Source organism: Mytilus edulis, chromosome 7, assembly GCF_963676685.1.
Source record: "Mytilus edulis chromosome 7, xbMytEdul2.2, whole genome shotgun sequence".
NCBI classification, from domain to species: domain Eukaryota; kingdom Metazoa; phylum Mollusca; class Bivalvia; order Mytilida; family Mytilidae; genus Mytilus; species Mytilus edulis.
The window spans coordinates 71,049,271-71,076,691 of record NC_092350.1 but is presented as its reverse complement, the minus strand read 5'-3'; the positions used below and the strand labels follow the sequence as shown (position 1 = coordinate 71,076,691).

At 31.0% G+C, this 27,421-nt stretch overlaps 1 protein-coding gene across 4 annotated transcripts in view; it reads left to right on the top strand.

The window, feature by feature from the left end:
* The window catches only part of LOC139482106 (dynamin-binding protein-like), a 64,357-nt gene extending 37,802 nt beyond the window's left edge, over positions 1-26,555 (top strand). For all 4 annotated transcript variants that reach the window (XM_071265770.1, XM_071265771.1, XM_071265769.1 and 1 more), the window contains 7 exons: positions 14-142; positions 666-800; positions 1,646-1,831; positions 5,201-5,410; positions 23,237-23,435; positions 24,019-24,293; positions 25,116-26,555. In XM_071265770.1, coding sequence (XP_071121871.1) covers positions 14-142; positions 666-800; positions 1,646-1,831; positions 5,201-5,410; positions 23,237-23,435; positions 24,019-24,293; positions 25,116-25,295 — 1,314 coding nt within the window. In that variant the 3' untranslated portion in view covers positions 25,296-26,555. The remainder of the gene's footprint in view (positions 1-13; positions 143-665; positions 801-1,645; positions 1,832-5,200; positions 5,411-23,236; positions 23,436-24,018; positions 24,294-25,115) is intronic.
* The last annotated feature ends 866 nt before the right edge of the window (positions 26,556-27,421 follow it).

The following is a 27,421-nucleotide window of genomic DNA, read 5'->3' as shown; positions in this document are numbered from 1 at the left end:
TTATGCATTTCAGGAATCCTATAGCAGTCATGAAGGGTTGGTGATAGACCTGGTAGATTTCTATGATGAGAAACCCTGTCCTGATGTCACCAAATATCAGAGACTCTTCAAAATTATTCAGGATAAATACCTTCCAGAGTTTGTAAGTACATTCTTCTTATCATAAATATAACTCAATAATCTTTAATTTGATCAGGTAGCAAATTAGATATATAATTTTATATATAGACCGTTGGTTTTTTCCCTGTTTGAATAGTTTTACACTAGTAATTTTTGGGGCCCTTTATAGCTCGCTGTTTGATGTGAGCCAAGGCTACTTGTTGAAGGCCTTACCTTGACCTATAATGGTTTACTTTTATAAGTTGTGACTTAGATGGAGAGTTGTCTCATTGGCACTCTTACCACATCTTCCTATTGTTTCGTGTAATAATTATATAATTAACAGAGTATTTGTCATTAATAACTTAAATTCATGCAGGGTTAAACATTCATTATTTTCTGATTGCCCAGTACAAGCAGTATTAGCTTTTTGTTTCATTAAAATTGATAATGGAAATGGGGAATATGTCAAAGAGACATCAACCCGTAAGATTTACATGCAAAATAGTCATTTAATATGTGTATTCTTTATTCTGTAATTTGGTAATAATTGAATTTTTTTCCAGACTTCCACAGTTGCAGAAATTGTTGTGGTTCCTCTCAGCAAGCTAATGGTATTCTTTAATGGTCCAAATAAAGTGATACAAAAAAGATATGATAAACTTTTAGATTACGATTCCATGCAGAGGAAAGAGGAAAAGGTCAGTATGGATTTTATCATTTTAAAAAGGGGAATAACTGATAGTGCACCCTAATATTGGGAATTTATTATAAAAGAATTACACATGCTGGAATCATACAAAAAAAAAAAACTACTGAAAAAGTATACAAAGGATTTTGCCTACGAAATGTAAACAGAAAATTGAACAACTTATTGTACTGATTCACAATAAGTTGTTAAATTTTCTGTTAATATTTTCACATACTAAACTTTTTTTTAAGTAGTCTTAATTTTACTGAATCATTAGCCTGTCAACACTGAGTACGTGATTTCTAATCCTCATCAGGGCAGGTGCCCGTAACTTCAATCTTGAGACTAGGAATGTCAGTTTTCCTACAGAAGCTTGGTGGTTCTCTCTGGACATTCAGGCTTTCTCCAAGAATAAAAACTGAACAAATGAATTCCAAATAGCACAATATTAGTGCTGAAAGTGATGTTTAACACCTATTTATCAATCAGTCTTCTCACATTAATTTGTATGCCCAGCTACGAAAGTAGAGGGGCATTATGTTTTCTGGTCTGTACGTCTGTCTGTCTGTCTGTCTGTTCGTTCGTCAGTGCATCCGTACGTCCGTTCTTCTCGCTTCAGGTTAAAGTTTTTGGTCAAGGTAGCTTTTGATGAAATTGAAGTCCTATTAACTTGAAACTTAGTACGTGCCATGTTCCTTATGATATGATATTTCTTATGTTAATGCCAAATAAGAGTTTTGACTCCAATTTCAAGGTCAACTGAACAGAGAAAACGATAGTGGAGGTGGGGCATCCGTGTATTGGGGACACATTCTTGTTGCCTATATTTTATTTCATGATATAATTTATTTTTAGGGATCAGAAAAATCTCTGCAGGCAGCCAAGAGTACCTATGAAGCTTTAAATGCACAGCTCCTGGATGAACTGCCAAAGATGTACAGTCTGTCATTTAAACTACTGAAGGATTGTATAAGTACTTTTATCAGGGCTCAGAGACAGTTTAATACCAGTATAATGGACAGTATGACAGAAATCATAGATGTAAGGTTCTGTAAATGGATTTCAAATAGATTAAGCTGGGAAAATTTGGAGCATCTGCATAACACATTAGTTGTTTATACACATAACCTTTGTTGAAGATTTTGTTTTGGTTCTTTTATTCAGAATTAGGATAATAAAAGTTTGGTGATGAAATGACAGAATAATCCTGCATATGAATAAAATGAAAAGTTGGTTATTCTTTACTGTGAAAGTGACGCAAAGACACATAAAAAAAAGACATGTTTCTGTTAATTTTCACAGATTATAAAAATGTATATGCTGTTCAAAACAGCTTTATATTCTATTATAGCATGTATAGGTTATAGTTTTGTTTCAGTCAAAGGATACATAACCACAAACTGCAGTTCCAATTGGTTGATTTTGAGCACATGGCAATCCAACAATAGTTCTGATTGGGTTAAAACAAAAAATCATTTGGTATTCAGATTGAATCATAGTTAAAATATTATTCATTTATATTTATTTGATTTTCATTGTAGTATAAAGCAAAGGTAAAACCTAGAGCTAGACCTACTGATTTTCCTTTCTTTAGCACTCTCTACATTTTCATAATTCACTGTCATAAATACATATGTTGTTGATTTCATATCTTCATTATGATTTCATCTTCAGCTACATTTTCTTTTTTTTTTCCAGCAATTACCATTTTTTTTTTGGAATTGCATATTTCATTTGAAACTAAATCACAAATTTCCACCCATGAAATCTTCATTATTACTTAACATTATTGCCCTATGAAAAATAAGTAGATGTATATTAATTACACTTAAAAAATAAATTTTAGGAGTTTTTCAGGTAAATTTTCAAGTCATTTGCTAATTATGTATGTGAACCCTTTTTCCTGTTTGTCAACACTTTAATTTGTCTCTATTTGTTAAGGTGGTACCTAACAGTACAGGGAGATAACTCTGTAAAATGAGCTAAATGTTTTAATTACGTTGTGTTGTTAAGGGAATATTAAGCTTCTCAATGATCAAAATAAGTGTTCATCAAACTGCTATATAACCAGTGTAACTTTTCTGATAAAACGGTTGGTTCAAATTTTTGGAAATTTTTATATTTTTGTCAAAGGGTCAAAGTAAATACTTTGTCAAAATTTTAAGAAAATTAAACGAGCCAAATTAATTATAGTCAAAGTGTTGGGTACCACCTTAAATGACTTTCTTTGAAAATTTTGGCCATACTTTTCTCTAATAAAGAATGACTAATAAAGAATGACTTCATATCTAAATAGCAGCTTTCAGTTATGGGTTGCTTTTTCTGATGTCCTAGTTTCAAATTTCCTGTTTTCTGATATATTGAACTGTTTGTTAGGGATAAGACTAATACGATACACATCTTTTCTTTTTTTCAATTTGCTGTTTCTAATTTTTTTCATTGTACATATGTGTACCATGCACTTATGTATAAAATACATTTACAGAACAAAGACAACCTTAACATCAAATCAAACATTTAAGAGATACACCAAAATTAATCAGTTTTAGCTCACCTGGCCCATAGGGCCAAGTGAGCTTTTCCCATCACTTTGCGTCCGGCGTCCGTAGTTGTCCTGCGTCCGTCGTCGTCCTGCATCGTTAACTTTTACAAAAATCTTCTCCTCTGAAACTACTGGGCCAAATTAAATCAAACTTGGCCACAATCATCATTGGGGTATCTAGTTTAAAAAATGTATCCGGTGACCCGGCCAACTAACCAAGATGGCTGCCACGTCTAAAAATAGAACATAGGGGTCTAATGCAGTTTTTGGCTTTTAACTCAAAAACCAAAGCATTAAGAGCAAATCTGACATGGAGTAAAATTGTTTATTAGGTCAAGATCTATCTGCCCTGAAATTTTCAGATGAATCGGACAACCTGTTGTTGGGTTGCTGCCCCTGAATTGGTAATTTTAAGGAAATTTTGCTGTTTTTGGTTATTATCTTGAACATTATTATAGATAGAGATAAACTGTAAACAGCAATAATGTTCAGCAAAGTAAGATTTACAAATAAGTCAACATGGCCGAAATGGTCAGTTGACCCCTTTAGGAGTTATTGCCCTTTATAGTCAATTTCTAACCATGTTTCGTAAATCTTAGTAATCTTTTACAAAAATCTTCTCCTCTGAAACTACTGGGCCAAATTAATCCAAACTTGGCCACAATCATCTTTGGGGTATCTTGTTTAAAAAATGTGTCCGGTGACTCGGTCTACCAACCAAGATGGCCGCCACGGTTAAAATAGAACATAGGGGTAAAATGCAGTTTTTGGGTTATAACTCACAAACCAAAGCATTTAGAGCAAATCTGACAGGTGTAAAATTGTTAATCAGGTCAAGATCTATCTGCCCTGAAATTTACAGATCAATTGGACAACCCTTTGTTGGGTTGCTGCCCCTGAATTGGTAATTTTAAGGACATTTTGCTGTTTTTGGTTATTATCTTGAATATTATTATAGATAGAGATAAACTGTAAACAGCAATAATGTACAGCAAAGTAAAACCTGAAAAGAAGTCAACATGACCAAAATGGTCAATTGACCCCCTAAGGAGTTATTACCCTTTATATAGTCATTTTTTTAACAATTTTCACAAAATTTGTAAAATTTTACTAACATTTTCCACTGTAACTACTGGGCCAAGTTCATTATAGATAGAGATAATTGTAAGCAGCAAGAATGTTCAGTAAAGTAAGATCTACAAACACATCACCATCACCAAACCACAATTCTGTCTTGAATCCATCTGTGTCCTTTGTTTAATATTCACATAGACCAAGGTGAGCGACACAGGCTCTTTAGAGACTCTAGTTCAAAATACTGGGATATATTAATTTTATCACATCAGAAGTAATTTACGATTGATATAAAGTTTGTTTAGATTACAAAAAAACCAAACATCAAAGACTGCACATCATAATGATTAAGACTTAAATACAGATTATTATTTGCCTGTGATACCTATCATTGTTATAGTTAACAGTTTTAATTGGTTAATTGGCAAATATTACTTCAATGTATATTCTTGGCAAAAACAAATTGATTATTTTACAGTAGAAATATAGGTTTTACAAGCTTAAGGTAGTACCTAACACTACAGGGAGATAACTCTGTAAAGTCAGCTAAACGTTTTAATTACATTGTGTTGTAAAAGGAATATTAAGCTTCTCAATGATTAAAATTGGTGTTTGTCAAACTGCTATATAACCAGTGTAATTTTTCTGACAAAACGGTTGGTTCAAAATTTTTATATTTTTGTTAAAGGGTCAAAGTAAGTACTTTGACAAAATTTTATGAAAATTGATCGTGATGAGGGCTTTTGTATGTAAAATAAGATAATTAGTTAATTTGTACTATTTCTTCTTTTTAGATGCCGCTGCTATTACAAACAGAAGGTACTGTTGTTGACAGCTTTAACATCCACCATGTGGCCATGATTGACAAAATGTCTTTACTACGCATAATACCAAAAGGCTTTAACCCGAAGATGGAAACATTAGGAAAACCAGTGGTAGGAAAAACGACAGACAAGAAATCCAAACGGATGTCAATGGACACTACTTCTTCACTGCCTTCTCCTGTAAGCTTGCTAGTAATTGTCAATCTCTGAAAATGAGTTCTTGTCTTTTTTTTGACAAATTTTCTCAGCTGATCTGACAAAGCTCCTTTTAGTTTGCATTGTACAATTATCATGGTAGTCCATTATATTTAATATAGTTGCAATTGATTCTGTTTCAGAGATTTAGTAATCTTTCACTCAATATGTATGTAATAATGATTTAGTTGCATGATAAGCCATCTTATTTGTTTTTATGCCCCACCTACAATAGTAGAGGGGCATTATGTTTTCTGGTCTGTGCGTCCGTCCGTCCGTCTGTCCGTTCGTTCGTCCGTCCGTTCGTCCGTCCGTCTGTCCCGCTTCAGGTTAAAGTTTTTGGTCAAGGTAGTTTTTGATGAAGTTTAAGTCCAATCGACTTCAAACTTAGTACACATGTCCCCTATGATATGATCTTTCTAATTTTTATGCCAAATTAGAGTTTTTACCCCAATTTCACGGTCCACTGAACATGGAAAATGATAGTGCGAGTGGGGCATTCGTGTACTGAGTACACATTCTTGTTTATGATAGACTCAGTGGCTTTAGGGCAAAAACAAATGGCTAATATAAGAAGATATCTCATTTAATATATGAGATATCTTATATAATTTATTTTTTTAAAGCTGTCTTTAATATATATTATATGAGATATCTTATACAATTTAATTTTTTAAAGCTATCTTATATATTATATGACATATCTTATATATTTAATAAGATATTATATAAAGTTTAAAAACTTTATAAGATATCTTATATATTTTATTATAGGATTAAACACATTTTTTCTAGAGGTTATTGATGTGTAAACCGGGGCGATTAACTCACAAACTGAATAAAAGTCTGAAGGACTTTTATGTCAAGTTTGTGAGTAAGAGACCCGGTTTACACATCAATAACCTCTAGAAAAAATGTGTTTAATCCTTATAATTCTGCATCCAAACATACGCAATTATTAATTCACATTATTTGATTGATGGCTGCTATATTTACCATCAAAAACACAATGGCATGTCGTAACTAAGCAGTGGCCGCCATTTTGACTTTCTAAAAACCATAAATGTCCGATAAATGCAACAGAATCTAAAATGAACTAGCACCTACCTCAAAAACTTCATTTTAATTAAATAATATCCAAATTTGAAGGGTACACGTAACGAAATAATCCCTCCCTTGAATATTTTCATTCGTATGAAGTCGTGTTTTTCCATGATGTAAATTCGCCAAATCCTTCATGAAATTTCGCGGAATTTTATTCAAATTTTATTTTTATACATTTTCGAAGCTTTTGTGCATTTATTTTTTTCTTTTTTTGTTAAATATGCATTAGAATAGAAACAACTGTTATGCAGTTGTTTTATAGTCTCAATTTGATGAAAATCCCAGTATCCCTGCAAGAATGTGTATCGCGTATGAATAGATTACAAAAGTAGTTTCTGAAACATGGTTTATCGAAGTGTAAACCAAGGGAAAAATTCCCAATTGACCAATCCAATTCAAGTATTTATAGATATGCAAATGATATAAGAATTATACCTAAACATGTTCTTGGATTAATTTGCACTTCTCATAAGTGCAAATTGGAACCACACTTTTTTTTGTCGTAGAATCATCAAATTTGGCAATAATGTACCTCTGGGGATAAATAACACAATAGAAAAAAAAAATTGGTGTGGCTCGCCCGGTTCGGCAACTGGAGTGAAAATAGTGACAAAATCCTGTAGGATATTTTTTTCTCCCATAGGATTTTTAAAAATCCTACAGGATTTTGAGAAATCCTATAGGATAAAGTCATAATCCCATAGGATATTTTTTATATCCTACAGGATATTTAAATCCTAAGGGATTATAAAGAATAAAAATATCCTATAGGATATAGTTTCGCCCTTAGGATTAAAAAAATCCCTTAGGAAAAATAAAAGCATTTCCTATAGGATATTTTTTATCCTACAGGATATTAGTCTAATAAAATAATCCCATGGGATTAAAAATATCCGATAGGATTAATAAATATCCTAAGGGATTTCATAACAGAAAAAATATCCTGTGGGATAAAAAAGAATCCTAAGGGTAATAAATAAATCCTAAGGGTAATAAATAAATCCTAAGGGAGATTAAAAATCCTAAGGGAGATTAAAAATCCTATGGGAGATCAAAGCAACTCATAAGAGAGAAAAAAATCCTATGGGAGAAAGAAATATCCTATAGGAGAAATAAATATCCTATAGGAGAAATAAATATCCTATAGGAGAAACAAATATCCTATGGGAGAATGAAATATCTTAGAGAAAAATCTATTTGTGAACTCAACCAAAGAACAGAGAATAGTTTTATATGTTTTTGTAGTAGGTAAGGATATTATTTTATTGGAGCAGACCAAATATTCCCAGATATTATTGTTTAAGAATTGTTAATTTTTCTACCAATGACACAAACTACCGATAAGTGTACTTCAAACATGGAGCTTGCATTGAGTTACTGCTACTGGTCCGTTTGTTATTTTATGTTTATTGTTGCCATTTGCGTAGTTTCTTCTGTTACCTATTTCTACATTTGACTCTGGCTTCTTTTAAATCGAGTTTTCTCTTGTTTAATGCATTGTGGTTGTTTATTCCTCATTTGCTAAAGGAATAGGGGCCGGTTGAGATATCGAAAGTCATGAGTATACATCCATCGCCTGTCTCAAAGCAGAAACCTTTATCCTTTGGTAATCGCATGTGGTTTTTTTTTCAATTTAAGTTCAAAAGTGCATTTTAGTGTTTAGTGTAGCAACCATTTCTCTGAACTATCATTCATTATTGTTTAGTGACCAAAAGAGGCCCGCCTCTATGTGCGGAATTTTCTTTCTGCATAGAGGACTCATCATTTTGAACTCATCAGGGTTCCTGTACTCAACCGACTTGTTGGGTACTGAGACATGACTGTGACACCATCTGAACAAAAACTGTGAATAAAATCAGAAGCAATTTTAAAACAACACATGGTGTTGGGGCTAAGAATACCACCAGCTTTTCATTGAAAGTAATGACAAGACAGAAACATGCGTCCAACGGGTATATCCAATACACTATAATTACTTAAACAACTTTGAAAATCGTACATAAGTGTTTTTTATTTTTTTATTTAGTATAGCTTGCTTTCCGTGAAGATATTTTTATTGTGGAGATGCCTGGATAGATTTGCCAGTAACCATACTTCTTCTATTGTGTCCTCAATATGCATGTAGTATTTGCAACTGAACATTTACATTAACTTTCACCAATAAATTCTTCAACAAAATTTGATAATAACTGAAATTTTATGGAACTAAACACTAGATGTAACTAAAGACAGTATTGTTCACCTAGGTCTATGTGCATCTCTGACAACAGACACATCAACACGTTAGGCTAGAATATCACGGTACGTCTAAACACTGCTAAGGACTCCTTAGTGCACTAAGGACTATACAATGCCACTAAGGACTAGAAGGAGTGCTGTTGTGTGTATTATTTTTACATATTATGTTAGAGATTGATATTTCATGCATAAATTTTAAATTTTATAGAAAAATAATCATAAATAAACAAGATATTCAACATTATTTAGGCACGTGCCCGTTTTTCTTTGATATGCCGAAAATCAATGAACCGTTTGACACGTGCCAAATGACAAAACAATTCATTAAACAATCATAATCTTTTTATTTTAGGTAATAAACAATTGTATCTAAAAAAATGTATGCTTAATATTTATAATTAAATGTGTTGTTCTTCTGAAAAATGATTACAGAACAAATAATTTTGTTTTTGTTTTACTTCTTTCACCGACAAAGTTATTTGCCACAGGTGCACGACTTTGATGTGCGCCTACTAAATGACTAATAAGTTAGAGTGTGGTCAGCTTGTTATGTAAGAGATATGAAGACAAAATAAATATATATATTGATAAGTGTTTTGTTTTTATTTTAATTTCGACAAAGATGCGTGTATATATACAAATGGTTTCACTAAAACAATACGATGGAATTGAGAGAGAGAAAATTATGTGTCGTTCTTGGGGTTTATCCAAACCACTAGTTTTCAACCAGCAAAGGCTTCATACGGTACTTATTTGTTTGTATATTTCGACATTTCATTATTCTTCTAAAAGTAAAAGAAGTTAAAAAAATCATTTCCCGATTTTAAGTCAGATTAAGTTTCATTTTCAAATATATAAAAGAGACAAATGTTTTAAAAATGTTCCACACTTTTTAGTACAGTATTCACGATTTTTTGTTCAGTATGTGTAAATTTAGAGCTAAAGATATAATTCTGACAGAGAAAGAGAATGCTTCGTATGAATGCCTTGAAAATATACCTTTACCACATGATGTGTAAATAATTATTTTTTGTAATGCAATATAATCAGAATAATTAAACCTAAATATATCACGCGAAAAAAAGAAAAAGCCGACAGAAATATTTTCAACTAAAATTTCTTTAAATCTACTTTTCTTAAAGAAGAACAAGTTTCACAGGCACTTGTCTCAGAAAAGGTATATAGGAATTTTTTTTCTGAGACAAATGCCTGTGGCAAGTATGTCAGAAGGAAATCCGATTTGTATTGTTTTTAACAAATTGTCTGCTTAACATATCGTACGAAATAATTTATGAAATAATGACTATGTGCTATGCGCTTTACTCACTGTTGAAGGCCCGAAATATATTACTCAAACGGGTCATATATAAACTTAGTGTGTTGCATGTAGTAAAAATGCATTATCTTATTGGTTTCGTTTTGTCCAGTTATACATTTCTTAAAATGTCTTTATATATGAAAATAAATTTTGAACAGTGCACCATAAGAAACAAACTAAAGTGTTCCAGCTCCAAACCAGTCTATTGTTCAAACGCATGTCCGTCGTCGCCTGTCACCACATTAAAGCACGCTTGCAAGAAAAAATAAACAGAATAGATACGGGTACAAAACACATTATAGATAATGTGTCCGACCACCTGAAAAATAAAATTGGTTCAAGAGACAAAGAACGCTACGAAATATTAGATTAATTTTTCGGTACTACCGGGCTTATCACAGCCCAATAACAAGATGAATTTAATGAAAACGCAACAAGCATCTGCCGGTTATCCAAACTTCAACACGTACTTTAAAAAAAAATATATAAATGTGAATTAAATATCTATAAAAATTTGTATTTCAGTCACTTATTAATATGAACATCAAATAAAAATCCGACATTAGATATATTTCTCTGGTGACAAATTTATTATTTACAAGAAATATAAACTTGAGAAAATACTTCTTCATTCAGATTTTTTTGTTAATAAAATTTCAACAACAATTCATTTATTAGTATCCAACTTTACCAAAAGGATTCCCGTGTAATCAATTAATATGTAATTTGACACGTGTCAAACGGTTCATGGATTTTCGGCATATCAAAGAAAAACAGGCACGTGTCTAAATAATGTTGAATATCTCCTTAATTTATTATTATTTTTCTATAAAATTTGAAATTTATGCATTAAATTTCAATTTCTACCGTAATATGAAAAGAAATTGCATGTAACAGCTCTCCATCTAGTTCTTAGTGGCATGTTATCAGTCCTTAGTGCACTAAGGACTCCTTAGTGCACTAAGGACTCCTTAGCAGTGTTTAGACAGTGACCCAGAATATCATTCGTAACTAAAACTTTTAAAAAAAATCATTATTGCTGATAATTTCAGAGATTAAAAGGACAAATCATTTTGCTTTTGTTTTATTTCTCTTCCTATAAATATTTTCGTGTGCATGGCTTTGATGGGCGCCAACTCTTAAATTAGAATATGGTGAGCTGGTTAAAATGTTTATACATGTATTAAAAAGTTTTATCAAGAAAATGTAATAGAAATGTCGACAATAACAAACTGAGATATTCTATGCTGAAAATAGATATAAATATAATTAGTGGTATATATGAGTGCTAATATTACAGTTGATTTGGCAATGGAGAAAAATGTTCGTATCCATCAAAAATTTTAAAACTTTACACACTCTGTGTTCTCTTTGATTTTTAGTTTTTTTATAAAAACCTATCTTCATTTCCAAGTTGTGGTCCCTTACGCGGAATTTTGTTGAAATTTGAAGACTATTAAAAATTTAATAGGTCAAAGAATAGCCTTCAACATTTGAGGCTTTTTATAGCCAAGGCTGCGTTTAGTTTAAACATATTTTATTTAAAAATTGAATAGGTCAAAGAACAGCCTTCAACACGGATCCTTGGAAATTAGAAAATTTGCAATTAGAGGCCGCAAGAATAGTAACAGGTCTATTAATATTTACAAAACCTGAAACTTTATATTCTGAGGTTGCCTGGGAATCTCTTTTTGAAAGAATAAGGATGTAGTCGTAATTGCGTGTCGATATCTTGTCAATCGTACTGTTGTTTTATTCGACTAACTAACTTTATACGGAAAATTTTTGCATTTTTTTTAAATTACCATGGTCTGTTGTTTTTAAACTGTTAATGTTGGAATTAAGTAAAGAGTCAAAGTTGAAGTCATGAATAAGTGTTCCGTGAAAATTGTTTTCGAAAATATAATTTGTTCATAATTCTTTAAAGTAATAAACTTTTTTCAAATAAATTCTGATCTTCCCTCATCTGATCACCAGCATGGCTTAAGGTATTACTTCCAAAGGTATTGTAAGGGGTGTGAGGTGACACTTCCAGGTATTCAAGCGATTTCCTGTCGGACTTGCAAGTTCATGCATCGTTTCACTTCTGCAGGTAATATTCAGTGTACACGGCCGATAACTTATAACTTTCCATTTTGAACTATCAGATGTATAATATACAAATCTGTCTTACTGGTCATAACTAAACTCATACGCTTGTTTATAAATAACATTTCTGGTGTAAAATAAAAATATAAATAATACCCGAAAAATAAGATTTGATGAAATTACCATCTATTTAAATATTTTTTCCAAGGTTGACTTTGGGAAAATGTAATATATACTCGATGTCAATAGTGAAGGACAGATTGGAACATACCAGAAATATTGATTTAAAAAAATGTACGCACTTGTCGATGATTCGTCTATACGACTGGGTAGAAAGTTACGGAACTATAGCGCAATTTAAAATATATACATGTATACATTAAACATAAGAAAAAAACATATATTTTGAATAAATTGGGGTAAAAGTTTTGTAAATAGACTAGTCCACGTATGTCAACAGTATGTAATCATCGAATGTCGATAGACTATTGTATACCAAAAGAAGAAGACGAAGAAGAAGAGAACCAATTCGATTTAGATACAGGTCGATGTTTAACCTGCTTTGGTTCATCGAAGTTGTGGACATAGTAAAATCACAGATTTATATTGACGTTACGCACGGTATTGGTGCCACTTAGCGTAACACGACGTTCCTAATAAAACAACGATTTTGACGTTGTTCCAAAAAATGTACGCTCTTGTCGACGATTCGTTTATACGACTGGGTAGAAAGTTACGGAACAAGACTGAAAAATACGGAACAAGACGGAACAAGACTGAAAGTTATGGAACAAGACGGAACAAGACTGAAAAAGTTTCAAACGTTGACCTTATATTTTACTCATGTGAAAATGCCGCTTAAAGTACAGAGAATTTCGATGTTGCTTCTTTATATGTTTTTATTTTTTTCAAGCGGGTGCAAATGCAAAATTCCATTTAATTAAAATAATTTTTAATATTTGAAAAGAATTGTCTGCAACAGTAACACAAAATAACAATTTGATGTCTTGTAAAATGATTTAAATACATAAAAAAGATGTGGTATGATTGCCAATGAGACCACATTTCACAAGAGACAAAATTGTCACAAAAATAAACAACTATAGGTCACTGTACGGCCTTCAACAATGAGCAAAGTCCATACCGCATAGTCTGTTTTACAAGGCCCCGAAATGACAATGTAAAACAATTCAGTCGAGAAAACTAACTGCCTCATTCATGTTACAAAATGAACGAAAAAGTCTGTTTTGTATATTTTTTTACTTTCTTTTTTTTTTATCTTCGAAATGTTTTTAAACTTTCAAATGTGAGGCTCTTATTTTATCAACACTTTAATTCTTGGACTATTATACTAACGTTAATATAATAGTCCCAGAATTTTATTTTTTATTTTTCTTAAACAGTGACTTATATATTGTAGGCAAATAATTAAGAAAATTCAGGTTATCAAGGAATTTTCACATTTTGTACATAAATCAGGCCATTAGTTTTCTCGTTTGAATTGTTTTTACATTTATCATTTCGGGTCTTTTATAAATGACTACAAGGTTAGGGTTTTGCTCATTGTTGATTGCATATAGAAATAAGATTGTTATGTATGCCACTGGACGAACACTAATTGTGAATATTTTGATGGGAAAATATTGAGTATCAAAGTTCCAAATTAATTTCAGGATTTATTTTCTTTCTCGATATTCAATAACAGAAAAAAAAAAATTGCTTGTCCGCTAAATAGGGATTTTCTTGTTAAACATCGTTAAAAAGATGTGTGTCTAAGGTGAACGCCACAAGAACCCTGTAATACTAGTACGAGAGTATAGCATGTAAACATTCCTTCTTAATGATATGGTTGTTTTGGAAATCTTTTCTTACAACTCATGTCGGCGCTAACATGTCCTTAAGTAGTTTTTTTTTTCCAAAAGTCCAATTTCACGTTTCCGCATTTTCGTGCATTACTTTTCCGAAATAAGTAGCGGCGTTTTTACGTTTCCGCAAATTGGTATTACTTTTCCAGAAAAAGAAATTACTATTCCGGAAAAAAATTAATTAAGGTATACCTATTGATTGAATTAATAAAAATTAAATATTTATTAAGTTAAAGGTCATCATAACAAAGTCTACAGTAGTACATATACATTCACCGTTTACTAGTTTTGTATTTTGGTCAAGAAAGAAGTCCATCTTTTCCTTTTCATATTTCTGAACGTTTTTTTTTTTTAAAGTTAGAGTTATCATCTTTATGCAAAATTGAATGATTTCGTATACTAGTAGTATTACGTTTTCTGTGTCTCTTAGATTTTTTAAGAATACATTTTCGCATGCTTAAACATGATAAAGAAAGCACGTCAACTGTTGGACTCGTGAAAATATTTTTCAACTTTTTAAAGCTTCATCTGTGTGATCGAAATTGTCGAAAGATTCTTATGACAATTTTAATAAAAAGTGATGCAAGTACAAGGACCAGACGATATGATATAATTGGCACTAGGGAATGAATTATAGAAGTAAACTATTTCAAAATAAATAATTCAATATTTTATATTAATAACATCTTTAAGAATTACAAAATTTAATGTTTTATCGACACATGCCACGTTCAATATTGATTGCAATCTGTGTAATCGATTGAAATTCATGATCATTCAACCATGGACCGCTAATCACGCACGTGTGTACAAACAGTTTGACTATGAATATGTTTTTTCGGCGACTGTTTTTTCGTCATGTGTTTGGTATTTCAATTGGTTTATAAAACAAATTATGGATATCAATAGGTCAATCGGGAAAAAAAATATTCCATTTATCATAAAAAGCTTCACAAGTTCCAAGAAATGGTTTGACACGAAATAAAGATATGTATCTGCTTTTAAGCTATATTCTATAAAATATATATATTATAACGTTACTTAAAACTGCGAGAAAAAAAAACTGAACCATTTGTCCATAAAAAACGGACGAAAGAAATTGGATAAAAATATATATTATCTTTAAAATTTTTTAGTATATTTATTCTAGTTTATAAATCAAAGGTTGATCACCAGCAGTATGTGTGCCTTACTAGTTTATAATGTCGTGGACTGTGATGTATGCTGCCACCTTCGAGACGTATTTGCTAACGGTTCATTAAAAAAGAGGGTCAGGATGGGGTCGATGAATAGTGAATAATGGGTTAAAAGTGCCGAATAAAGGAAAATAAATAATGACTACAGAAACATAGAGAAAAAGATAAGGAATAGAGAATGGCGAAGTGCTTATATATATAAAGAACACAGAAAAAGACTGAACAATTATAGAATTAAGGACCCCCGTACAGGTCCTCATACAATTGACACATCTTATTTTCACACCTAGCAGTTTCTTGGTATATACACATAGTGGTCAGCGTACATCTGCAATGTTCAATTAGGTGTGAAATTTTAATCTGGTAATTGAGATTAAATATAAAAGATGAATATAATGATTATTTCATTATAGTGTCGCACATTGGTCTTACAGTTAAAACAAAGATCGATAGCCAGCCTTCATAAAATTACGAGACACTAAATTTACAATAAAATTAATTAAAATATATACAATTATGAATTAGTTACAACAAGGATTTGTATAGTTACACACACATCTTTATCAATGAAATCCAGGATTTGTTTAGTAAATCTTTGATGAAATTAAAATAATATCCACATTTGATATAAGCAGAGACATATAATACATATGTATTATATGTCCCTGATATAAGTAACAAAATAAACGAATAAAATCTTTATTAAAATGCTAATATTCTGATGATGGATATTATAATAAAATTGTCAATTGAAATTATCTTTGCAAAAGAAAATAAAGGTATATAAACTTGGGATTTTATTTGAAACACATCACAGTAACCTTTATGTAAGAAACAAATATGCACAAAGAAAGACAAAAATAATACTGAAGATATATTGTTTGTAAATCATAATTTCATAAAAACTTTTTTCTTCTAATAAAAAAACTATTTATTGTACGAGCTAAAAACTTTTGTTTGTATTTACAGTTCATATGAGCAATACATCTTTTCTCTGTGTTCATTCTGTCAAAGTTAATATGTTCACGTGATGTTTTAAAAAGTTCATATCGGAAGTCTGTATATAAAAGACAGACCATTAAAACATGTATTTCGTTTTCCACACAGTTCGAACTACAAAATTTACAAAGTCTATCATTAAATGGTATCTGCGGTATGGAATATCGTTCCGTCTTAAGGCAGCAACCATTTTCGGGGGGGGGGGCTATGGTTTTTTTTTTCTGTACAAACATTTTTTTCGGAAAACAATTTTTTTCTTTCAATTTTAGCATTACATATAGTGGCAGCTTGGGGTGAAACAAACAATTTTTTTTTTCTCACAATCAAAAACAAATTATTTTTTTCTCCAAAAACTGGAAGCAAACTTTTTTTTCCAAAAAAACCATACCCCCCCCCCCCCAGAAAATCAAATGGTTGCTGCCTAACGGCTAGCAAAGTTATGATTTCGCAGAAAAAAATATGAAGATGTTAAATAAAATTATTTAAACCTTTCTCACAGACTTTTTCCCTACGTGTAAACTTTGATTACATTTTTGTGACTTTCGTCCTACTTATAAAAACATGTGCGACTTTTCCCTCAGCATACATGTAAATCATGGGATTCGTAGAAATACTACAAAGGACCTCCTTAGTGCACTAAGAACAAAATTGTACACTAATGACCTGATGGAAAGATACTATCACAACGGATATGGCATCTAGAAAAAGACTTTGTAAAAAATCATAAAATCAAATTTTATAATTATGTCATTTTTAATTAGAAAGTTATCTAATATTTTCTCGACACGTGCTTCAATCGGTTGATTGCCACCTTTAGTGTAATCAGTAGAAATGCATGTTCGCTCAACTCTGTCCCGTTTATAATCTGCTTGTATATACCGATTTTAACATGTATATGGTATTTCAAATTGTTCTCTTGGTTTTTTTTCGTTTGTTTGTTTCTGCCGTGTGTATTCTGTCTGGTAAATTTTTTACTTCTAAGGTAATAGCGTCTTCTCAAATATTTTCAGTTTTTGGAAATGTTTATCCTTTTTTTTTTTTATTTTAAAAATACAAATAATTGTAAACACTTCACGGAAAGGTGAGGTTTAATACTTGGTTGCTTAACGTCCAGTGGCCTATACTTCACTTTTTTTTCTGATGTCAGAAACCATGCCTCACCGCAAGGTTTTTAAAAGGATAGAACACAGGCAAATGCAAAAAGATTCTAATGACTATCTTTGCTGCCTAGGTCTCTATATAATGATTTATGTTTTATGGGATACTAAACTCCTGTTCTACAAAAATAAATATATTCAGTTTAAGTGAGGTTTTAGTCTGATCTAAGTTCTGATGTGATTTACTGAGAATGTTTCACTTATTTATAAGAGGCAGTACCAAACATGTTTATCTTTAACATGTGGTCAGGTTAAATACATATAGGGTTAAACACTTTCATCGACATGTTTAGGAGAGGAACATATTTAGGGTACGAACTTGTTTACAAATGCATTACAAGTATAGATATGTGTAATTTGATGTTCAGGCCCCGGCTAAACACATTTTTAGACTGTAAATATGACTTATTTATTTCTTACAGCTACTTCAATTTCAACGTTTGTGGATAGGTGTTTCATTGACAGCCATACCACGTCTCCTTTTGCTTATTTTTGTTGTATATATTTTTTTTTCATTTTCCTTGTCTTTTAAAAAATATTCCATTATAAATTTTATTTGATGCAGAAAATAAGAATACGAAGAGTTATTTGTTAAATGCTATATATAACTAAGCGAAGTAAAACAACCATTAATAATTGTGTATAAGAGCATCATATATATTTATAAAAAAAAATCAAATACAAGCAGACATACCATTTGTGACACCAATTTCATTTATTTCCAAATCTTAAAATCTTATATTTCCACAGTTGTCCAGTTCTTTAGCGTCTCTTAATAATGACAGAACGGGCTTTAGAGTCATATGATTAAGTTAACTAAATTATTTAGTTCTCCCATGCACATTGTGAATTATATTTCTTACATCACTGCTTATTACATTATACAATAAAATGGTATTCATCTTCAATTGTTGAATAAAGATGAATTGTTAAAAAAAAAGCAGACATCAGTTTTAAAGTTATCGTTCATAGAAGACAGTTATGATTTATATTCTCTTTTAAAAACGTAATATAGTATTTACCCCTTGGAGTTTTTCTATATTACTTCTGTAATCGAATTTGAAGAACCCCACGGACGCCACATACTCTCATATGTCTCTCAAGGTATAATGATAGTCTGTAAACTCTAGTGTTGTAAATAAGGAAATGAAATCGCAAAAGCTTTGTTTCTCACTTTGTATCTCAAAATTGGCTTCTTTAAATAAGCTTACATACCAATTTCCTTAGAAACAAAATAAAACAAAGGCAAAGTAAACACAAAAATTTTGAATTGTGGTTCCATTTTGCAGGCTTTCCCTGAATCGTTTATTCCTTCTATAGTTCCTGAGTGGAATAAACCTGATACAAAACATTGCAGTGTCAACTCTATATCTAAATTTGAGAAAGAATTGAAAACAAAAACCAAAATCTTTTGGTAGGAAATTAAATATTAATTTTTAACGCAATTGCGATGCTCCGCTTTATTCTAAAACTATGAAATTTTTCCAGCTTATATTACAAATGACCTGTTTTGCAAATGTGTGTCAGATATTGTGGATCGGTACGTCTAAATAACAACACAGGACTTCCTGTACGAATAGGGACATAAAAAGTATACCCAAGGCAAGTTATAGATATAGGAAGATGTGGTGTGAGTGTGAGATATAGGAAGATGTGGTATAGATATGCATTCGGCACTTTATTTATTTCAAAAAATATTCGTGTATTGAAAAATTTGTGTAAATTAATTAGAAATATCAATATAGACGTATGTTCTCCAGGTTGATCCCCAATCTCTCATTCTTGTTGCTCGTTTTGTGCAAACTTGTCATGCGCAAAATCTGTATGTTATTATATGTAAAAATATCGTTACTTTTTGTTTTGATAAAATCAATTCAATATTTGAGAAGTATTTACAAAAAACGTTAAATACACTTTTCGTTTTGTTTCAACTTTATAATGAAACTCGTCCTCAATTTCACCGAATTTTACATAAAGTATATATAATAAATAAAATGTTCTCTTTAACTATTTTGCCATCTACCAATTTCAATAGACATTTTTTTAATTGTGTTCAAAGTTCTAAATCTACAAAAGAATAACTATTTTTGTAACATTGAATACCAAAGAAAGCTTCGCAAGTTAAACTGTTTTTTGGCATAATTGTTTTTATTCCCCCTTTTCTGAAACTCCTGATAGAATAGAACATCACAAAACAGCTTACACATGCACATTTGTTTAAAAAAAAAAATTTTCGCCATTAAAACTCATTCTTGTCCCGTATGACATTTCCTGAACGAGTGAAAATCTGAAATAATTATTTTATTAAGCTTATATCTTAATTGCGGTAGCCTATTATTGAAAAAGGGTATAATTTTAAATTTCATGAAGTAAGATTCATACCATCAGAGACATTCAATATACTAGTAAACAAAAGAAACGACACAAGGCAATACATTAATCATATAAAATAAAATTAGATACAAAAGCTTTGCTCATTGTGGGAAGCCGTAAGGTGAACTACATGTATAGTTGTTAATTTCTATGTCATTCGTCTCTTTGGCAATCATACCACATCTTCTTTTTTTTTATATAAATTTGCGTTCATCAGCTTCATGTGGACCTTGGTGGAAAGCAATAGTTTGAAGTTGTCTCATTCACAATCGAACCACATCTACTTTTTATTCTGTCCAAAACCAGGAATGATAGCTGCAATAGGCAGCGATTAAAAAACAACAGCATAAAGCATCGTAGTGGCCATCTTAGTCTGTTAACTAATTTTCACGTTGGTAGGAATAGGGGGGGGGCTTTACTTTTTCAGCAAGGTTAAGTCGAAAGTCGAGCTGATGAAGTCAAGAGTGGACAATATTTCTGTGCTCAAGTCTACCCTTTGGGTTCGAAAAAAGGGATTAAGAGTAAATATTGATGAGACAACAACCCAACAACACAGACAATCAAGATATTGAAAGTTTTTTTTACAGTCTTTTGGGTTTTTTTTTTATTATAGAGAGATCCCTATACACCTTATCAAGCCAAACAAAAACGTTCCATGTATAAATAAAGTAAGGAGCTAATTTCATATTACCTGCCATTTAAAATATCACAAAAGGCACATACATATTTTGTGAAAAGTTTAACCATACCATTTTTATAATATCAATTCGTGGAAATCAAACCAAGTACATGAAATAAAAATCAGTACAAGGAAAATACTTCTTTATTTATTAACGATTTAGTAGATATATAATGAACGTTGAATATGCCTTATATCCAGACCTGTCCAGAGACAAATTCAAGTTCCAAATGTTATACTGAATATGAACCCTGTTCTAGACTGATAGTGTCGAGAAAGATTTTTAACGTGCTAGTTCACAAGGTAACACTCCGCATTTGGACATCATTTAGCCACTCGAGCATACCAGTCTTTTTTTACAGATATATCATGTAATGGAGGAGATGTGTAATTAAATTATTAATTCCACTTGCTTAGCGGAGGAACAGCAATTTTAAATGTTGACGTATTTGGATTGACCAGGCCGGGATTTGAAACCACGATTTCCCGCACTAAGTGCAAAAACATAACCAAGAGAAATCTGAAATATAGTATCATACCAAAAAAACTAAAGTGCTATAAATAATCCAATCTAAAAGAACTCTCCCTTTTATTTAAGCCATCAAAATGCATTTAACCAGTTGATATTATTAAAAACTGTACTTGAAAAACGATGGTCGATTTAAGCATAGATTTCATGCATGGAAGACTTCTGCACATTTGGTACTCTTGCACAATTAATTGAGGCAGCTCTGTTTTTTATTCAATATATCCTCATTTTGCATTACCATTCCAAGTTCCATGTCCATTCTCTCAGTCAACCTTTTATATTTGCTATGAAAAGCCTACCTATTGTGTTCTCGTTATGAACATACATGTAATATTTGCCACAGGACGTAAAACAAACAACATTTATTAAACAGACTCATTAATAATTAATATCATGAAAACCATATACGAAGGCAAGATTTGCACAATCCTATAAAGTAATATTTCCATGTATCCGTTTCGATAATTATTGAAACTATAACGACCCTTTTCAGGGTTGCGTTCAATATCGTAGCAGCTACGTAGTGCGACATAAATTTATGACTATTGAACGAGAAGCTAGCTTAGCTGCTATTAATATCTATGTAGCAGCTAGGCTAGCCACCCGTTCAAAAGTCATAAATCTACATAGCCCTATATAGCCGATAAGATATTGAACACAACCCAAGGTCGTGTTCAATATCGTAGCGGTTACGTAGATGGGTCGAGTTCAATATCGTAGCAGCTACGAAGTGCTACGTAGATTTTGACTATTGAATGTGTAGCTATAGACTAGTTGTTACATAAATATTGATAGCAGCTACGTAGCTGCTACGATATTGAACCCAACCCTGGGACGCGTTCAATATCGTAGCAGCTACGTAGTGCTACGTAGATATTGACTATTGAACGTGTAACTATAGACTAGTTATTACTTAGATTTTGATAGCAGCTACATAGTCGCTACGATATTGAACTGATCCTTGGTATCAATATCTATGTAGCAGCTAGGCTAAATACAAAGGTTGAGTTCAATATCGTAGTAGCTACGTAGTGATCAATATCTATGTAGCAACAATTGTTAACGTTTGTAAGAAACAAACAAAACTGACTATCCATCTTAGATGACAAAACGTATCAAAATTTAATCCTATGGGAGAAAAAATAATCCTATAGGACAAAGTTAATCCTAAGGGAAAACAAAATATCTTACAGGACAAAATGTATCCTAAGGGAGAGAAAAAAATCCGGTAGGAGAAAAAAATATCCCATGGGAGAAAAAACATCCCACAGGACAAAATAAATCCCTTAGGAGAAAAAAATATCCTAAGGGACATTAGTTTCTGTCAAAAAGTCTTTCATGATAATCCTATAGGATAAAAAAAATCCTATCGGATTTAACACTTTTTTTGAAAATCCTACAGGATTTTAAATCCCATAGGATATTAATTTAATCCCATAGGAGATAAATTTTCCTATAGGATAAATAAATCCGATAGGATTTATATATCCCATAGGATATTTAAAATATCCTACGGGATTATGACTTTATCCTATAGGATTTCTCAAAATCCTGTAGGATTTTTAAAAATCCTATGGGAGAAAAAAATATCCTACAGGATTTTGTCACTGTTTTCGCTCCAGTTGCCGAACCGGGCGAGCCATATCAAATTTATTTTTGTATTGTGTTATTTATCCCCAGAGGTACATTATTGCCAAATTTGATGATTCTACGACAAAAAAAAGTGTGGTTCCAATTTGCACTTATGAGAAGTGCAAATTAATCCAAGAACATGTTCTTAGATATCTTATATACTTACATGTACTGTGGATTTGTTATTATTCGTTGGATACCAATTTTCATGGATTTCGTTGTTTCCATGAACCAGGAATTCTACTGTCCAACGAATAACGCATTTTCTATAGGAATGTATGCAGACTTGGGAAAAACCACGAAATCAAATATCCACAAAAAATGCAAGTTTTCATCAATCCACGAAAATTGGTACCCATGAAAATAAATGAATTCACAGTGTACACATTGCTTGATTAGAAGAAACAGAAATGAAAAAAAAGAGAATATTTTATTAAAATTACCAAATTAATATTTTACATCAAAAGAATATGTCTGTTACCTAAAAAGAAAGTTCAAGTTCAACTAAGAATATAAACAAAGAAAGATAACTCCATTCAAATAATTTCCAAGTGTGCTATATTGCAATTCAATGTTTAATTTTAATTTAAAGTTCACAAGTGTTTTGATTGAGTACAATGATTTTTTTTCAAGGTTGCAACTACTGCACAAAGTGATAGTCAACGAGTGTTTGTACAACAGAAATACACTGCAGACAAACTGTACCATGTGACTAGCACCTACACGGCCACTGATTTAATGGATCTTTCTGTAATGGAGGGAGATTGTGTGGGGTTGATCATGGATAAAGATCCAATGGGAAATAAAGATCGATGGTTTATTGATAATGGTGGTCTGTATTTTCTATATGTATATGAATTACTGTGTACTGTAAATTCAGAATGGGGTTTTACAGAATAGAGAATAGTTAAAAAAAAAATACAAGGAGGCGAAAAAAAACCCAGATAAATAGGCCATATGATATTACTGTGTCCTTTAAATTCAGAAAGGTGTTTCAAGAATAGAAAACCGTAAAACAATACAGAATAAAAGGCAAAAAAAAAAGATAAATAGGCCAAAAAATAGAGAATACAGAATAGAGATCTAACAATAAAGATTAGAGAAAAATGATGGAATTAAGAAATACAGAATGAAGGACCTCCCAATCAGACCATCTTGAATACTTGGCAGTGAAAAATTGAATGTTTGAGTGCTCACATCTACCATGATATTAATCTTAAATGTTAAGGTACATAAAACAATAGGAACCAGCTCAGAAATGTTTAGATAATCCTTTTATTTGGTTTAAAAGATGAGGATTGTGATAGACATTGTAAAAAATACATATATTTTCCCTTGTTGCTTTTATTACAAAATTCATGTTATTTTTTAGGTTATTTTATTATTGAGCTAAATTTATTTTATTTTATTTTCAGCTGCAAAAGGTTTTGTTCCTAAAACATTATTAAAACTTCATAGCCAGGCAACCACACCTTCATCTCAGAACTTATACCCATCCATGGATCAGACTCCTGTGTTGGCGGCAGATGAAACAAGCAATGTGATTGATCAGAAATCTGAATTGTCCTCTCCACATGCTTCTGTATCAGACTATTCCATTGAACAAAATTTATCCAATCAAAATGAAGAGGAAGATGAGTTAGACTTTGCTTTAGATGAAGATATGAGTCCAAATATATCATCAGAAGAGGTATTGAAAGTGTAGCTTTATGACTTTGGGTTTTGTAAGGTCGATTTTGATTTTAAATGATAAAATGGTTTCTTGACCAATATTAGAATCAAGCCAAAAAAAGAATTACTTACTTTTATTAAATGAATTTCTTACTATAACCAAAAGAAATACTTAAGGTGTATTAAATGAATTACTTACTATAATAAAAAAAATTACTGAGTATATAGGAAAGAAATTACTGAAGTATTCATTAAAAGAATTACTAACGATACATTGAAAAATTACTTAATTTAATTACTAGGTAATTACTTACAATTACTTGGCATTACTAGCAATTACTCATTTTTTGCCAAACATTTTTACTTGTTTTTTTTTACATAATTTGAGTAAATTAAATACTTGTTTTAAGTAAATTCAAGTAATTATTTTTTTTGAGTGAATGGCAAACTAATGCACTTTAATGATGACTAGACCAACAAGGCATTAAAAACAACACAACAAAGCATTACAAACAACACAACAAAGCATTACAAACAACACACAATATACTACAATAACATTAACATATAAAGATTTGAAGTTTGAAACCAAACTTGAGGTCATTGAATCAATTAAAACTATTACACATCTTCTTTCCTTCTTGCCTGTGTATGCAACTTAAAAGCAAACAAAAAGTTGACATAAAAACATGTAAAAACAGAATTTATGTATTCATATTAAAAAAAAATAGTCACATATTACACCTGTTAAAAATAAAAGTTAAAATGAATAAAGAATGGAGAAAAAAAATGCATTGATAATTTAAAGAACTTGCTGTTTAGAACTGGTTTCCATTTTCAGTTTTACTATGCAGCATTCCCGTTTGAAGCTAGAAATGGAAATGAAATTTCAATGTTTGAAGGCCAAGTGGTAACTGTGTTGATTAAACATGATCAGGAAAATAATATTGAATGGTGGTATGTGGATGCTGATGGAGTCAAAGGTTATGCACCTGCCAATTATCTTCAACCAATGAAATGAAAGAATAAATCACATTTTGTTTAGCAGAATATAATCTCTACCCAATGAAATGATAGCAGATTTCAGATTTAGCCAATGAAAAGACAGAAGATTTAAGATTTAGCCAATGAATATCAGTCAAAATGAAGAAAAGTAGCTTTATCTCATTTAAAGTCATTCAAATGTTGCAAATACTTTAAATACTTACATACATAGCAACTAAGTAAATGTGATATCTATGTTGTTGTCACGTGTTAGAAAAAAAGAGTAAAGTTGCAAAAACCATTTGTGTTCAGTGATAAAATGGGAAAAGTAATGTTTGTTATGTGTTTGTGTCTTCCAAATATATGTATTGATAACTGGCTGTGATTGTTTGAATTTTTATTGTATATATGTAAAGGAATATAACTTTGACTAGCTTAAAAAAAATACTGAATAACTAGTGCTTTAAGAATATTGGCAAATTCAATAAAGGTTTTTCTGTACACGTTTATTTGGTGTATATTATAAATTTGCATTGAGATATTTTCTTTGATACTGGTATAAAATTGATTGATAAAAAGACTTGTTTGTATTAAGACGTTGTTGTCTCAAGCCAAATTTGATAAAAGTCCCAATTTTGTTGTTTATTGTAGCATATTTTGGCATATTGTTTGTTGCTTTTATGATTTTGCATGGAAAATATATGCTATTGAAAGGAATTATTTAAACCCCAATAATGCAAAATAAAAAAAAAAATCAGGTCATATTTGTATTCATGCTAACTGTGACACCATAAATAGAATCCTGTCTAACCTTGTCACATATTTTCTTTGTGTTTCTGCTTTCATAAGCTTCCCATGACATTTTGCCTTTCAATGAGATTACTTATAAACTGTGATTTTCATGCTATTTGCAACTTTCCCATTGTGCCATGCGTCACATAGGGCGTGAAGTGTAGTTTAGTAAGTTATTTTTCTACGTAGCGTTTTGTTTTGCATAATATTTGAAGTGGATTTTTGTTCACAATTATATGATTGTGTCCAAATATTAGATTTAACCAATTGTGTATTCATAACAATATGTATTATTTTGAATGAATGAGGAATAAATGTATATATAATTATATATATCAGACCTTGATGCCTGGAATATAAATGTATGTGCCCATTTTATACCCTCACCAATCATGTAACTTATTGGTTTACCCTAAATCTAACTGATGTGAAAAAATGCAAGATGTTTGTGAAATATATGCATTAAAAATAATCATTTTCATAATTTTATGTAAAGTATTGTTAAAATGTGTGCATATTATTGTGGGGCTGGTGGCAAAGCAGCCATACCTTTATGGGTAGTCACAGTTTTTAAACACCCCATAGAAGTGGTACATAGGCAAAATTTCTGCCTTCTTGCATCACAATGGTCCTTGTCCATGTTTATTTTCCACCTATTTAAAAGAATTGACATAAGTTGCCCAACCTTGCCCAAATTCTTTAACATGCATATGTTTAACAAGGCTTAAAATTTGTACCTGCTTTTAAGATTTTTTATCAGAGTGATTTTTTAGGGGGTTTCCCCATACTAACTTTTTTACGTAGCTAGATCTGCTTATATAGTTTGCAGCTCAGTTGTAACACACATCTTCAATGAAAACTTGTAAATTTTTGTTGACTGCTATTTTTAACCTAAAAATGTTATATTAAAGCTATCCCCACACATGTAAAAAATAGAATATCTTTTGCAAGTTATTGTAATCGTAGTTACCTAATAATGTTATATTAAAGCTATCCCCACACATGTTAAAAATAGAATATCTTTTGCAAGTTATTGTAATCGTAGTTACCTAATAATGTTATATTAAAGCTATCCCCACACATGTTAAAAATAGAATATCTTTTGCAAGTTATTGTAATTGTAGTTTTAATTCTTTAAACGTTTATTACATTAGTAGAACTTCAATGAAGTGCATTTATTTATCTATTTGTATTAATTTGTATTTGTAGTATTTATCCCATGTTCTTTGTTTTCTAGAATATCATTCCATTCCCTATTGCTTAATTATATTAATTGATATATATATTTAATTTTCTTATAAACATTCCAAAGAGCATTTAAGTTTTACTGATTTTTGCTTCACCTTGACTGAGTCAAAAAGCTACATACAC